This window comes from Propithecus coquereli, unplaced genomic scaffold, assembly GCF_000956105.1.
Source record: "Propithecus coquereli isolate 6110/MARCELLA unplaced genomic scaffold, Pcoq_1.0 Scaffold72, whole genome shotgun sequence".
NCBI lineage: Eukaryota > Metazoa > Chordata > Mammalia > Primates > Indriidae > Propithecus > Propithecus coquereli.
In genome coordinates, this window is record NW_012153285.1 from 4,363,576 (window position 1) to 4,379,480 (window position 15,905).

The following is a 15,905-nucleotide window of genomic DNA, read 5'->3' on the forward strand; positions in this document are numbered from 1 at the left end:
AGTGGGAGAATGAGCCCATGAAGAGGCAGAGACTGGGGGAAAACTCCAGTAACTTCCTGAAAGTCCTTCCTAGAGCCCGTGTTCTACTGCTGTCCTCTGGGGACCATGACCACACAGCACAGTTTGCTTTTTACCCTACCTCTCTTCTTGATTAAGCTATTTAACTAATAATTTGCATATTGAGATATTCTACTCTCCAGTGCTGGGGGTACCTCCTAATTTCATATACTTTAGTAAATATGCTGTTTCCTTCTTGGGACATGGCAACATGAAATGCAGATTTCTTTGGTTCAATTCTTCCAATGTTATGTGGCAGTCAGATAAAGGATAAATTTAGTAAGTTTGGTTTTTGTTTTTAAATGGCAATTTAGACCCATATTTTAAAACACTATTAAATAAATATTAAATTACATTATAAGTGGAAGTATAAAGTTTGCAACAGTCTTGGCTAAGTTGCGTTGTGGTTTAGTCTAGACTCATAAATTAGCCCAGGAATGTTCTCAAACTATTGCTTTATATATCAACAACTTCTCCTTAAATTAGTTTACAGAAAAAAATGTAAGTACCATGAAATAATATTGAAATGCAGCTACAAACTCCACTATCAGAACAACAACAACAGATAATATTTATTGCACATTTATCACTCTTCTAAGCACTTTTCACATTTTTAACTCATTTAATTCTAACAACCCCATAAGGTAGGAACTGTTACCCCCAATTTACAGATGAGGAAACCAAGGCATGGAGAGGTCATGTAACCTATACAAGGTTACATCTGGTAAGTGCAGAGCCGGGATTCAAACTCAGATACTCATTATTATTCAATCACAAGGCTTTTTCTTCTTGCCAGGGCTTATGCAAATGATGGTCTTGCTATAATTTAACAAGAAAAATGGACTATAAGGACAAGATGATGACAATTTCATTTCAGTTCTGTTCTTCATCTGAGTCAGTAAGGGCTGTTACCTACTTTCCGAGTTGACAGGGGAAACTGCTAATTCGCTCCTATGTCAAAAGAGAAATCATAATGGAAATGAGAAAATATTTAATATCAAATTTTATTGAAATTATACATGTCAACATTAAGAGTTATTCTTCCTTTATTTCTGACTTTTCCAAAGAGGTTTTCCCATGACATTTCTCAACTGCTAATGGATGAAGAGGCAGCATGTTATAAGTCTGAGGCCAGACTGCCTGGCTTGTAGCAAGCTCCACACTTTCCAGCTCTGTGCCTGTTTCTTCACCAGTAAAATGAAGATAATAACAACACATATTTATCTATATATTACAGGTTGAGCATCCCTAATCCAAAAATCTGAAATTTGAAATACTTTGAAATCCGAAACTTTTTGAGCGCCAACAGAAGGCCACAAGTGGAAAATTCCAGCCCTGACTTCACGTGATGGGTTCCAGTCAAAATGCAGGCACACAAACACAGTTCATTCAGCATCCCGCAGGGAAAAACAGAATTACCTTCAGGCTACGTGTATAAGGTATATTTGAAACATAAACAAAGCTCATGTTTAGACTTGGGTCCTATCCCCTCGATATCTCATTAAGTATATACAAATATTCCAAAATCTGAAAAAATCTGAAAGATGAAACACTTTTGGTCCCAAGCATTTGGGATAAGGGATACTCAACGTGCATGAAGTTAAATGAATTAATGCTGTCACTAAGCACTAAGATCCATGTCTGACACATAACTGCTGAGTGCTGAATTTTTTTAAAAGTCGAAATAAAAGAAGAAAAGAAAATCTTAAGAGTTTATTGTCTTTGCCAATGTTCTTCCCACCTAAAGCTGTGGGAAGTCACATTAAAAGTAAAGCAAGAAGAGATTTCCCTCTCAACATGATTTATTTTACTTTCACCTTAAGATTTGTCACAGTGGAAAAATCTATTGTGTAAGCAAGTTTTAGTGATGTTCTCAGCTACGAAGAACATCTTGGTCAAACCTGGTCTTCCGAGTAATCCAACACCCACAAGAAGGGAACTTTACAGTTACTCTAGCTGACATCAGCCTCCTCAATTCCTGGCTGTAAAGTCGTCCTTCTTGCTCACTGGCAAGAGTTCTACATCCCTGGAACTAAGGGAATAGGAGTTTTGAAAGAAACCATTGCCCTACTGCTTCAAAAAAGTCTAAGTAGGTGAATATAAAGTTTGTATTTTCTTCAAATGTGTACAATAAAGAGCAAAAATCCAGGGTAATAAACACAATGAGATGAATAAAAGGCCGCTCCTATTGCATTTTATACCTGATGTCATTGCAGGAAAGAGACTGTCAGATGGCCAAATACCCCAAAGGGCATTGTGGAACTAGAAGCAACCTTCATTTAATGTTCTGGGGGTGGAAGAGTCCTTCTCATGGAAAACAGATGAAAAGAATGGCAAATCTTCAGTTCAGAGAGTTGAAATAGCCCCTTTCTCATTTCCTTTTTCCCTCTCCCCGCCCCAATTTTATCCTATTTGCCTTGAATTCCCACAGTGCTGCCCCATCCTCTGCTGAGAAAGATAATCAGCTTTCCTCTCCCCTGCTGATGCACTTGGCTGAGATGCTGACACAGCCATCTCCTGTTATTGTAATTAGACACTGAACTAACAGATACTGAAACCACACACTTTGATGTGTTTTGACTAAATTAAACAACACAAGGGTGCTCCTAAGGAAATAAGACTTGGAATGCATGTGGCCATAAGTCTAGTCTCAAGCCAAAAACAATCTGTTCCAAAGAGAGAATCAGATGTGGGGGGGAAATGTCCTGGTTATGGCCACGATACCCTGAATATTCCCCACTCACCCATCTTACATAAGGACATGCACTTCTTATCTTAAAGTTATAAGATGCCCTTAGGAGTAAATTCTTTTTCCTTCCTCAGAGAAGTCACCTTGTATCTTTCTCCTTTTATCTCATTCCTAGAATGACTAAATACTTGGGAACCGAAAAGCAAAATCTCTTGGAAAAGCTGTATTTTCACCTGCAGATGGCAATCAGTGTGATAAGACTCCTTATAACCTTTCAAATCAAAGAAAACCTAATAACGGTGATTACTTCCCATAAATCTTGGTCTGGTTATTAAAAAGGCTTCCGTGGGAGGCAGGAAGCTGTTGGGGACAAGGTGTTGTTCTCAACAAGCTTACACCGTCTTTCCTAAGGGACAATCTTATGAAAGTGTCTTTTGAAAAGGCTAGCTTTTTAGATTTCCTTCTTTTCCTGGTCACCCAACCTATGTCCCCAAATACTCAGAGGCACAGGAATGTTCAAAGGCTTGCACACTGTCACGGAGTATCTATTTCCTATCTGCCAGATCATGGGTTTTTGTGGCTCTTCATGTCTAAACTACCCAAAAGTGATCCAGGCACAAGACAAATTCCACCCTTCACTGTCGTTGAGAATATCCTTTTCTACTATACTTCACATCCACTTCATCAGAGACCTCAAAATTTCTCTTCCTTCTCCCTCAAAAAAGAAACGTTTATTATGTGTTCTGCATTATATCACGAAACTCTTAATCAAACAAAACCAAACCTATATCCATTTCAGAGCATTCATAAGGGAGAAGAGAATAATTCAACCACATTCCCCTTGCATTTCTTCAGGCTAAAATACTACAGTGCAGATCACTTTAAATTTGTATCCCTTTAAGTTTTACGACTTCTTTCAAACATTGCTTCTTTAGCCCCTGACTTTTTACTTTACTGAAATTAATTTGTGTTTTCTTTCTTATAAGTAAGGTGCCACTGTCCAGAGCTCAGCCAAACACAGGAAGTGATACTTTTTCCTTAATTGCTTCTTGGGGGCCGGGGGAGGCGGATTTTATTTTTTTTTTTTCCCCAAACAATTTTTTTAAAAGGTTTGTTTTAAAATAGGAGGCTTTAGTTGACCTCTTTGGCTGAAAGATGTGTATTAATAGAACAAAATAACTCTCTACACATTGGCATGAGGGATGGCTTAAGGTTGCCTTCAAATCTTTACACCAATTAATAATTATCTGTAGTAGAAAAAGTCGTCTTGCTGCTACCCAGCTATGTAGTGCCACTCAGTATAAAAGAGGTCATCAAGTATAAAGTCACACTTCTAATTCCTCAGTGTATCATTGATGTTTCTAACAAAAAATTCCTATGATCATTCCTTTTCTTGTGAATTTCATGTTATTTTACAAAAAAAAATTTAGTTTTTCTTCAATCTCTAAGAAAGATGAAGGTGATATTATGCATGAAACAAGTCTTGTGGAAACACATTTTGACTTCATTACGTTTACTGGGGATGGAGAGATCAAGAAAGGAAAGAGAAATGAACCGCAGGGACTCCAGAGGGAGCCCCTGCATCTTCAGGTTGCCATCCTTCATGCCCGTCAACTGTTTGCAGATGCAATGATGATGCCACTGTTTGACCTATTGTTCCATTTTTTGCTTACAATAGTATTTGCCCATTTTTTGCAGCCTTGTCTTTCTTGACTTCTCTGTGGCCCATGGAACAGTTACCTCCCCTCCTGACAGCTCCATTCTCTTGGAGCTTCTGGAACCCCATTGTCATCAGGCTTCCATTCTGCATTCTTATCTTCTCACTTCTAAACTTTCTGGGTGATCTAAACCACATCTATTGCTTCAACTATAATCTTTGCACTAGTAACTCCTGAAATCTAAACCTCCCTGGATTTCTGTGAGCACCAAATCCTTATTTTTAATTTCCTTAAAAACACTTTCACCTGGAAAAGTAGAGTCAGTATAGCCAAAATTCAAGTCACCATCTCTGCCCACCTCTTACCTTCCAATGGTCCACTTTCCCCCGAGCAGCACCTGGTGGCTGAAGCCCGGCAACCTCTACTGCTCCCGTCCCCAAGCGGTTGGTCATCTGGTCATCTCAATTGCATCACTCACACCATCTCTTCTGAGCCCGTCCCTTGTTCTAATCAGCACCTTATTTTAAGCCCTCCTCCTTTCTCCCCCAGATTTCTGTGTGGGCTTCCTAACTGGCGTCTCAGCCTTCCCAAGTCAGCCTCCCCACTGCTGTCACTGTCTTGAGTCATCATGCCCTTTTCTAAAATCATTTGGTTAAAATCCCAGCTTATTATGGCATTTGATGACCTTTGTGTGTGATGCCCGCTTGCTGTTCCTGTCTTACCACCCTCTAAGTGACCACATGTGCTCCAAAACACCAGAAGACGTGCCTCCTGTGCTCGCATGCCAACCTGTCTTTGCCTACATGTGTTCCTTCTATCAGAAACTCCCTTTTCTCTTATTTGCTCAGACCACTCCTATTCACTTTTCAAGACCCCAGCTTGAATGTCACTTTCTCCAGGAAGCCTTTCCTGACTTCACCTATCTCCCTCCTTGATTGTTCCCCAGACCACCAGTGGTCCCTCTGAGCTTGGCTTCCACACATCCTGAGATTTTTGTCTGTTTCTGAAATCTGTGTTGTACCGCTAATGACTCTGCCCCCTCAGTTCAGCACTAGGACTGGAACTGCACTGCGCTCATCTCCTCACACCCAGGGCTCAGCACACAGACTCGGCTCAATATATGTTTAGCAGGTGAAGGAACCGATTCATGGCAAAAGGGGTAGAGTCCACCTCACTTGCCTCTGCAGATGTTTTCTTGCGCTAGGCCCTGTACTCTCACTACCCTTTCCTAAGTGCTAATATGTTTGAGTTTTACTGTTAAGGGGATGCCTTCTAGATGGGAAAAATCACTGGCCTCTTTTAACCAGCTGCCCCGTGTCCTCTGCTAATAAATTGTCCATTCAAAGTAGAAACCAAAGTCCTGAAAACAGCCTTCAAGGTCCTGCCAGATTGCCTCATCCCACTGCCGCGATCTTTTTGGTAACATTTCCCACAATCGGGGCTTTACCATGTTACTGCTCCAACCGCAAGGGCCTCCTCACTAATTCTTGAGACATGGGCCTGTTCCCGCCTCAGGGCTTTTGCAATTACCCAAAATGTTAAAATGCTCTTCCTCCAAATAGCTGTACTTTCAGGTCCTTGCCCAAGTGTCATCTTCTCAGTGATGCCTTCTCTAACCACCTGGTACCTCAAACCTCCTATATTCCGGCTTCCCCACTTTGTTTTTTCTCCACAGTGTTTATCATCCGGCACAATATATATTTTAATTCCCCCAACCCCTGCATGAATGTAAGCTCCCTGTGGGCAGGGAAGTGGCCTGTTTTATTCCCTGACAAATCCTTAGTATCTAGTTTCTGGTACACAACCAGTGCTCAGCAATTGATCTCCCACACTAGGTTATGGTTTTCAAGTTCTTAAAAAGCAGCACAAACAACAACAATAAAACAGACAACTCAATTTAAAAATGAGCAAAGGACTTGAATAGATATTTCTCTAAAGAACATACACAAAGGGCCAATAACACATGGAAAAATGCTCAACATCATTAATCATTAGGGAAACGCAAATCAAAACTACAATAAAATACCACTTCACACCCGTTAGATGGCTACTATCAATGCCCCCCACCCAAAAAACCACAACAGAAATCAGCAAGTGTTACCAAGGATGTGGAGAAATTGGAACCCTTCTGCACTGTTGTTAGGAATGTAAAGTGGTTTAGCCACTGTGAAACCAGTGTGGCAGTTCCTCAAAAAATTAAATGAATTACCATGTGACCCAGCAATTCCACTTGTAGGTATATATCCAAAAGAATGGAAGCAGGAACTCAAAGAGATATTTGTACACCTATGTTTATGACAGCATTATTCACAATAGCCAAAGGTAAGCCATTCAAGTGTCCATTAACAGACGAATGATAAATAAAATGTGGTATATACTGTAAGATGGGAAATCATTCAGCCTTAAGAAGGAAGGAAATTCTGACACACCCAACATGGATAAACCTTGAAGACATTATGCTAGGTGAAATAAGCCAGACACAAAAAGATAAATATTGTATTAATATGATTCTATTTATATGAAATACTACAGTGGTCAATTCATAGAGACAGAGAATAGACTGGTGGTGGCCAAGGGCTGAGGGGAGGGAAGAATGGGGAGTGAGTGTTTAATGAATACAGAATTTCAGCTGGAGAATATGATACGAAAATGTTCTGGAGATGGACGGTGATGGTTGCACAAATATGTGAATGTACTTCATGCCAAAGAACTATATACCTAAAACTGATTAAAATGGTAAATTTTATGTATGTTTTACCACAATTAAAAAAAAAGAGAGAAAAAGCAGTACAGCTCTTGCCTCAAACTCAACGAGAAGCCTAATCCGTCAGGCAGCTAGAAGAGAAGCCCCTGTGGGAGCAGGAAATAGGGTGCCAGGGTGTGTCCAACTGTGCAGCGCCCCGTTGCTGCCCGCTGAAGGATGAACCCCACAGAGATTCGGAACCACCATGGGGGAGGGCCCTGGCTCCGTCCTGAAGTGCTTACGCACGGGTTTCACTGTTCTTAAGCACAGGAAGTTAAAAAGTTACCCTGGCTCCATTTCTAGGAGGAACTTGGCAAAAAGGAAAAATGTCATCACCAAGTGGCCTTGGGCCAAATGTCAACGGTGACTTATTTTTACAGAAATCCCTAGTGGCAGGAGAGAAACACCAGGGGAAAGAGCAACATTAAGTCACTGGCACCCATATTCAATTATCATTAAGGCCTCACATTTTCCAAGGCCTTTCCCATAATAACTTAATCCTCAAAATAATTGTTGAGTAGGAATAAAAGAAATTGTATAATCTCCAGTTCATAAGTGGATGAACATACAAAATTCCGTGGGCATTAGCCACAGAGATTGACAGAAGTGAGGCTGACCTCAGGATGATAATCCCTACCATTTATTAAGGATTTATTAATTATGATATTGGCTCAACATTTTCCATGGACTATTGGATTTCATACTTCCAAGCAGTCTCCTTCTACCATTTGGTAGTTACTACTGTTATTTGTTCTTTTTATAGAAGACAATACTGAGGTTCGAAGAACAAATAACTTTCAAAAATTAAAAAGCTACTAAGTGGTAGACTGCCCAAAGCCACTGAGATGCTCCAGAGCCTGTGCACTTAGCCATTGTCATTCTCCGCTGCCCATCCCAGTCCCCACACCTGGCTCTTTGGGACAGGCCTAACGACGCTTCCTTCAGAGGAACGACGGCTCTTTGGGACCGGCCTAACGACGCTTCCTTCCTTGAGAACACGTACAATTGAGGAGTCCTCAGAGGTCACTGTGTTTTCTAACTCTAAACTGAACTAGTACTAACAAAATAAATCAGTACTTATTATCCCTGAGCATAGATGCAATCAGACACTATTTCTTAGACTACGAAGAAATTTCTGGATCTTTTAACATCCTATACAAATTTCTATACAAAAATATCCTCAAGATTATTAGCATGAATAGTCGTATTTGGGTCATCCCGTTCAATGTCTCCCGATTTTCCCAGTAGACACGTCTCCATAGGACTGCATTATCTACTGATAGACAGAGCATTGATTATTCCCTATCCTTTTCTGAGCGCTTCTTCAGAACTTTCTGAGGGTATGTCTGCTTTATTCTCCAGAAACTGGAGAGAAGAGAGATACTTTGTGGTTTGTCAACAGGGCATTCAGTCTGCGGGGCCACCCATGGGCTGCACTGGTTTGGGGACAACTGAAACACACATGAATTTGGAAGGGCAGCAGGCACAGACTCCAAATGGACAACTAGAGTGGGCAGGAAGGAGAAGACGGGGCAGAGTAGTCGCGGATTTCTAAGCCAATGGTTATGGTTATTTCTACCCTCGGAGAGGCTCCTGGACTATTTCCTCACAAAGAAGTAGCTTCTTTGAAAACACCAACATTATAATATATCAACTCTTACAACAAAACCTATATATGGTGTGGGTGTTTCATTTACTTTAAGTGTTAAAAACACAAATGCCAACTCTTCATACATGTGCCACCTTCAGCTTGGAATGCGTGGTACCCTAAGTACAGGGCCACCCCCCTAACTGTGGGGACACTGCTTTTCTCACTTCCATTCCAGACCCGAATTGAGCCCCCCCATTTTACAGAGGGGCTAGAGTGTGTGTCGCTCTTCTCACCTGAGAACCAAGCACAGAGGAGGGTCTTACCGAGTTCTCCCTTAGTTGCAGTCCTTCCCCGTTGGGAAGGGAAGACCGTCTCTTGGACGAGTTCCTGTTTGGGGTTGAGGTAATGGCCCCTGCTTTCTTCTTCACAGTGAGCACCTCACAGCTGGCTTGGTCTTCATTGTGTGTGCTCTTTCCAGCGTTGATAACCCTGGAGAAGAAGCCAGAAAAGCTGGTCAGAGTGATTTTGGGAAAGCTGAGGGCTTAGTCCCTGTCAGGGGTTGGCCAAGGCAGACTCTACAACTGGTGCGGAACTAAAGCCCTACTTAATGCAAAGGACCTTACGGTCTTGGTATCTTATGTTCCTGAATAAATGGATTTTTAAAAAATGGAACGTATTAGTGCCCATTAAGATATTTACTAAAGAAGTTGTTCTGAGCCCAGTTCACCTTCACAGGGCTGATCGATGTGACCAACTCCACAGATCCATTTCAGTCAAGACACATGAGGCGATCACTCTGTCGGGTTAATTTGGAGCCTGAACTTTTTGGCAATTACAATGAAGACAGATAGGCTGGCTCAGGGAATTCTGTTTCACCTCTCCTCGTGGTGAACAGCAAAACCACCGTCAATCTTCTCAAAGCACATGGCAGTAAGTTACAGCCCACTGTAAAATCCAAGGAACAGAGAACCATATTTCACCACTGCCATGCTCATTTTTGCTTTACACCCAGGGAAGTGAATGGATCAAAGGTTTACTCTTGTAAAAGTATTTTTAGCTCCTTATCATTTCTCCTGTAGAACAAGTCTTCACACTGCATTGTCACACCAGGCTATCGGCACCTGATTTGGACACCAAGACACATATGATATTATTGTTGACATGCTTTGATCAAATTATTAAATGTTTTAAGCACAGGAATGCTTAAAAAACATGCCACATCATTCACATACTTTGTCTGTATCAGGTGACTGCAGACTCAACTCTTGGGTTCCAGCACCATTTTCTTATTAAGTAATTAAGCAGCAGTTAAAATAGATTTCCTGAAAGAGAGCTCTCCTTGATTTGCCACTGGCTGTGTTTCCTTTCTAAAACTTCAACAGCGTCACAGTAGCTGACAGAGTGTGGAGTTTACAGAACTCACTGGCAAGGAAAGCTAAATGAAAATTCACTCTGGAAGTGAGGTATGCACACTGCTCTATTAATCTGGTTGCACAGCCTCCTAACAGTTAAGTAAAAGATTATCATGTTCAAATGGCTTTTTTTTTTTTAACTTTTTCATTCTGTAATAATTGTAGATTCAGAGTAGGTTGCAAAAATAGTACAAAGTCCCATTCAGGCTTCACCTAACTTCCTCCAAAGGTAACATTTTATATAGCATAGTACAATATCAGGAAATTGATATAGATATAATAATCTCACCCAGACTACAGACTTTATTCAAATTTCACCAGTTTTTACATCACATAGCTTTTGTACTGAGAACTGTATTGATCTCCATAAGCCAACACATGCATGCCACAACCAAATAGGAAGTGGAAAGCCAATTGAGATTTGGGTGCCGCCAGATCCAAGGGAGAATGTGTCAAGCAATCTTCTGCCAGATTCTATAGAGGTGTTTCAGACGTTTTAACATTTTCTTTATTTTTTAAATGTATGTGCACTTTCAAAAAATGCAATAATTTAAAAATTCATTACCATCTATTCATGTGAATAAATACATGCTAGTCTATATATTTCGGGCAGCTTTGGCATAAGTCTTCTTTCTATTCTCTTCAATTGACTAGTATCATGTAATTAGAAGAACTATTTAAAAAATTACCATTTGCAATTACTTATCTGCATGTTCTAAGAAAAAGATATTAGTCATCTACTTCTCTGATTTCAAATTTCTGTATTAATCAAAATTGCTTCATTATTCTTATTGCATTTGTTAGAAATTTTAACAGGCATGTTTTTAAATACAAAAGCCTACTTTTACTCATTTCACATATTACAGGTTATTTGTAAGTTTTTTTTTTTTTAAGTAGATTGCTGCTTACAAAGTTTAAAAATCATAGTTCCAGGGACTTGAGTAAGGAGGTGGGAATCCTGGCTGCTCTGTGAGGTCACATGGGTTCTGGTGCTTGTCACACACTCTGATGGCTGAGGGGTGGGGCGCAGGAGGCTTCAATACCTATTTTCTTGCCCCACCTTCACCCTCTCTCCTCTCAGAAAAGACGTTTTCATATGGCTTGAGAATAAAATGTAATTCTTGTGGACACAATGAGGTTACCTGCATGACGACGGTTAATACTACCACATTTACTGCCTGAGCTAAGTAACTTACTCAAGTTCCACAGCCAGGAAGGGCACAGCGGGGATTCAGAATGAGCCTGCCTTAACCCCCAACCCAGACTTTTCCTATTGCACCATGGGGACAGTGTGTGGCAGCCAAGCTGGACTGCGTGGGGAAGCACAGAACAGGCAGACTAGGCAAGGTCTAGTCCAGGACCAAGAGAAAGGGGAATTCTCTCCCTGCTTCTCTGGCTATTGGAGGGATCCGCGAGAGGGCCCAGAGATGGGGGAAGAATGGCTGGCTCAGATTCTAAGTGTCCCTAGAGAAGTGCACATTTAATTCAGGCCAAGTCACTAGGTTTGGAGCTGAAGCTCCTAATACAGAACATGCACCTGTCTGGAGCAGCCCTGTTAAGTCTACCCTTGGAGAACCAAACCAGGCAGAGGCAGGAGGTTCAAAATGCCATCTGCCTCTTCTTAGTCACTGGTAGTGACTTCCTGAGCAATATATTTGGGGTGGATTGTTCACTGGAAAGTGGCATTATTTCACCATGGTCTCCAAATGAGTGCCTCCGCTAGGGAATGCTGGGGTGGAGGTTCAGCTGGGAAAACCAGTTCCCAAAAACCATCCTCTCCACACTGTCCCCTGTATAGGATCCCAGCTGTATTTCTAGAACTTGGCATCAGCCTGACCATTGGCACCCAATCTTGTGCTGTAGTCAGAGTTTTTTTTTGTTTGTTTGTTTGTTTTTTTTTTAGGGGATGGAGGAAGGCTGTTCTGTTTTCTGAATTAAAAAAGCATTACTGATCTCCAATAGCTGCAAGCCAGGCTGACTCATCTGCCATTGTTGTTTCCAACAGTCAACAAAGCTACTATAATTACATAAATCACAAATCACTGTCCTTTTAAAGTGCTTTGTCTTTTGTCTCTCTTTGTGATTATTAAACTCTGAAGTTGACCTAACTTCAGCAAGAGGTCTTAGAAACTTTATTTACGCATGAGAAACACTGTGCCCTAGAAGACGGCGACTTACTTGCACAAGGTCACACAGCTAAATGCAGCAGAGCTGGGAACACACTTCTGAGTTCTGAGCTCTTTCTGCTTCAGCTCTCAGGTTGTTTTATTTTCCTATTGGGCATCTATTCTTGTCGGCGCTTGGTTCAGAGGTCTATACTGCAATGACTCAAAGCCAGAGAACTGTGAAAGAACAATTACTGGTGACCTTACTTTGCCGATTCATGTTGAATACAGCTTGTGAATACACCAATGAAATATCAAAAAGTCAGAAATGTCAATCTAGTGGGAAGACAGCAGTAAGCCTGTTTAGGAAGATATCCAATTATTATCCAGATGATAAAATATTAATTTAAATATTGATTATTTAAATATCAATTTAAAGTCACTGCCTTTTAAAAATATATAACTCTTATCCCACACGTTATATTATTTCAAATTCCATATTCTACAGAGCTTTCATAGAAAGACCTGATTCTTCTCAATTTATTTTGCCTTTAACGAGTTTGATGACTATCAACTTAAATATTTTATATTGTTCTTCAAAGGCAAATACTTTGTTTAGTAAATGTAAATAAAACCTTTAATCTTTCTAAAAGTCACTGTGAAAAACTTTGTTTCCCACGCTGAGGAGCAGCATGCTGTTTAGAGATTCAATAATTTCCTTAAATGTAAGCAGTTATATCAGTAGCTACACTCCCTTCTTGTTGGTATGCTCTAGCAAAAAGTCAGCACTTCCTTGAGATCAACGGGAAAGACTAAAAGGTGTACATTCTTTGTCTAAACGATACCTACTCATGATGCTTATTATAAAGACAAAAACAAAAAAAAAAGAAAGAAAGAAAGAAAGAAAAAGATGGTGGACCATGAATCATCATACCTTTGGTCACGTTATTTTCCAATTTCCACAAAGAGGGAAAACATTTTCCTTGACATTAAACTGGAGGTAATAAAGCATGGTAGTTAATAACAGGAGCTACCTCCCTAGAATGCAGCACATAGCAGGTGCTCAGCAAACGTTTGTCAATGAATGAATGAATCAGACAGAAATCAACTCTGCTACTTCCAAAATGTGGAGAATAGTATCTTACATTTGTTGAGAAGTATCTGGGTGCCAGAGACAGCTGTTAGCATTTGCATGTAATAATTAACTTACTTTGTCCTCTTGTCAACTCCATCAGCTAGCTACCACTGTTAGCCCCCTTTTAAAGATAAGTCACAGCTAGCGAGTGGCATTGTAGTTTGGCCAAGTTACTTAACATCTGCAAATCTCAATTCCTTAGCTGTACTTTGTGGATTGAATTCTATGACTTACTAAGATACATGTGTGTTGGGGGAAGGCAATTATAGTCATCTAAATTAAAGAATTGGGTTCTTCTGAAGTGAGGATTAAATTGAGGTAGGAAAATGTTAGAGGTCGAAGGTGAAGGACAGCTACTGTCCCTTCAATATGGAAGGTTCATACCCAGTTCTTTCAACTCTTAGAAGAATATGACACATCTGCCCTGGGAGAGACACACAGAAAGTTAAATTCATTTATGTACTACTTTAACCTACTTTAAGCTACCTCCAATTGAACCAAAACACCTAGGTTTTTCCCCTCTTGCAAAAATAGGTAAACACGGAACTTTAAGGACTTGAAAGTCAAAAATCCTATATGTGTATCAGATTCAGCTTGAAGTTATGACCTAAATACCAGGCATGAACGGGACAGTGAGATCACAGGAATAGCAGAATCTACTTGAAAAGAGCAAGCAGTTCATTCTGTGTTATCATCATACACTTGGGAAACACTTTTCTTCAGTTTGTGAAATACTTGAATCACAATTTTTTTTTTTTTGCAATCAACTTCATCTGCATTTCAGCAGAAAAGTCCTGCTTTTAAATGCAACTGTTAAAATTTTCAAGCTATCTGCCTTCTCATCTGCTCATAAGTCTGACTCGAAGGACACTCATCTGATGATATGATCCAGAAACGATCCCTACTATTAAACTCAAAGCAAGCACCTCAAGAATTCTCAAATAGTCAGCCCTTGTCACAAAGGCCACTGGCCTGGAGAACTGTTTTCAACAGATTTACAAATGATAATCCACACAGGACAGTCACAGTTGACATTTTTTGAAGGATTTTCATGTGACACGCCCTGTGCTAAACACCTGACAGGTGGCGAGTCACTGAACGCCAGTCCCCTCTCGTCCCCACCACGAGGTACACAGCATACCGCAGAGGGCAGAAAACAGGGACAACGGTCAGACAGACCTGGTTCAAACTTGGTCTCTGGTACTTACAGGCTCTAGCTGTGTGTTCTTGGGCAAGTTACTTTCTCCCCCTAAAATAAGGGTAATAATAGTCACTTCTCCATCACAGAAGAGTTGTGAGAATTAAACACTCCAGCATGAACAGTATTTAATGGTGTCTGGCACATAGTGAGCACTCACTGTGTTATTTGATAATAATGCATCAAATACAAAGCTAGCTGCCTCTTCGGTTGGGCCCCGGGGATGTTATCCAGCCACTTAGAGGAGAATCTCCTCCCTCCCCTCTCCATCAGCATCTCTCTGCCTGCATCATGAACACATGGCCAGGCACCCGGAGCCTTCAAATGGCTTGGCATGACACTTCCCAGAACAGGGAACTTGAGCAAGCCCACTCACTCCTCTGAGCTCTCTTCTCAATCTACATACGTTCCGGTGCTCTGTACATAGGAAGGTACACACGCAGTTACAGATGGGCCACGTGTAGATGCCCACCCAGATCTGCCCACATACACCAGTTCTAGGCCCCCAGGCTCCTGGGACTCAGAAGCTCAGGTCCCCAGACTAGAGAAAAAGACCAAAGAGAGAAATTTTTTTTTTTTGGTTATTGTTGTCTCGCTTTATTTTTAAGGAAATATAAAGGCCTGAACAGCTTAGGCTAAAAGGTTTAAACTAAGTGTTAACACTGCTCAGCAGGCAGTAATCACCTGGTTAAGGAATAACCTGGTTATAAGAGCCATCGGTGAAGTGAGATATTGCTGATTCATATATAATTGGGAAGTAGAGAGTAAAATGCTGTAGGGGGGAAATGAATAATTTATTGGAGAACAAATACAGCTATCAATTATGAAAATTCTCTTTTCTAGGTAACCTCTAAGGCAATGTTTCATGTGGTTTTCTGAAGTGGTTACTGACCACCCAGATAGGCTGGAACATAAAGACAACTTAATTGCTAGTTCCAGGAATAACCTCTCATTCTTGGGGTACTGCAAAAGCACAGCTCTGAGCAGGAACCTAGGCCTTTGATAACAGCCATCAGCTGCTGGGCCAGTCAGACCACCCATCAAGCATAATAGCATCTCCCAGATGGCTGCAGCCACCTCCGGGTAGGAGGGGGACAGGAGGTCACCCCAGCCAATTCAGTTAACAGCCCATGACAGGGAGTAGAAAAGAAGACATAAAACGAATTCTCTGTGGCGTTTGGCTTTCACGTTTCGGAAGATGACTAAGTACCATCTCGTGACTTGTGTGGTAGCGTGGCTGAGCAGTCTAAGTGCGATCTCGTGGAGGAAGAAACATGGTAAACGCAGAATAAACACAGGCTGGGGAAAGGTCCTTCT

The 15,905-nt window shown here is 41.0% G+C and overlaps 1 protein-coding gene across 1 annotated transcript in view; it reads right to left on the reverse strand.

The window, feature by feature from the left end:
- Nucleotides 1-15,905, reverse strand: part of PPM1H (protein phosphatase, Mg2+/Mn2+ dependent, 1H) — a 242,350-nt gene that overhangs the window by 134,523 nt on the left and 91,922 nt on the right. The window contains exon 2 of the mRNA XM_012661560.1: nt 9,062-9,227. Coding sequence (XP_012517014.1) covers nt 9,062-9,227 — 166 coding nt within the window. The remainder of the gene's footprint in view (nt 1-9,061; nt 9,228-15,905) is intronic.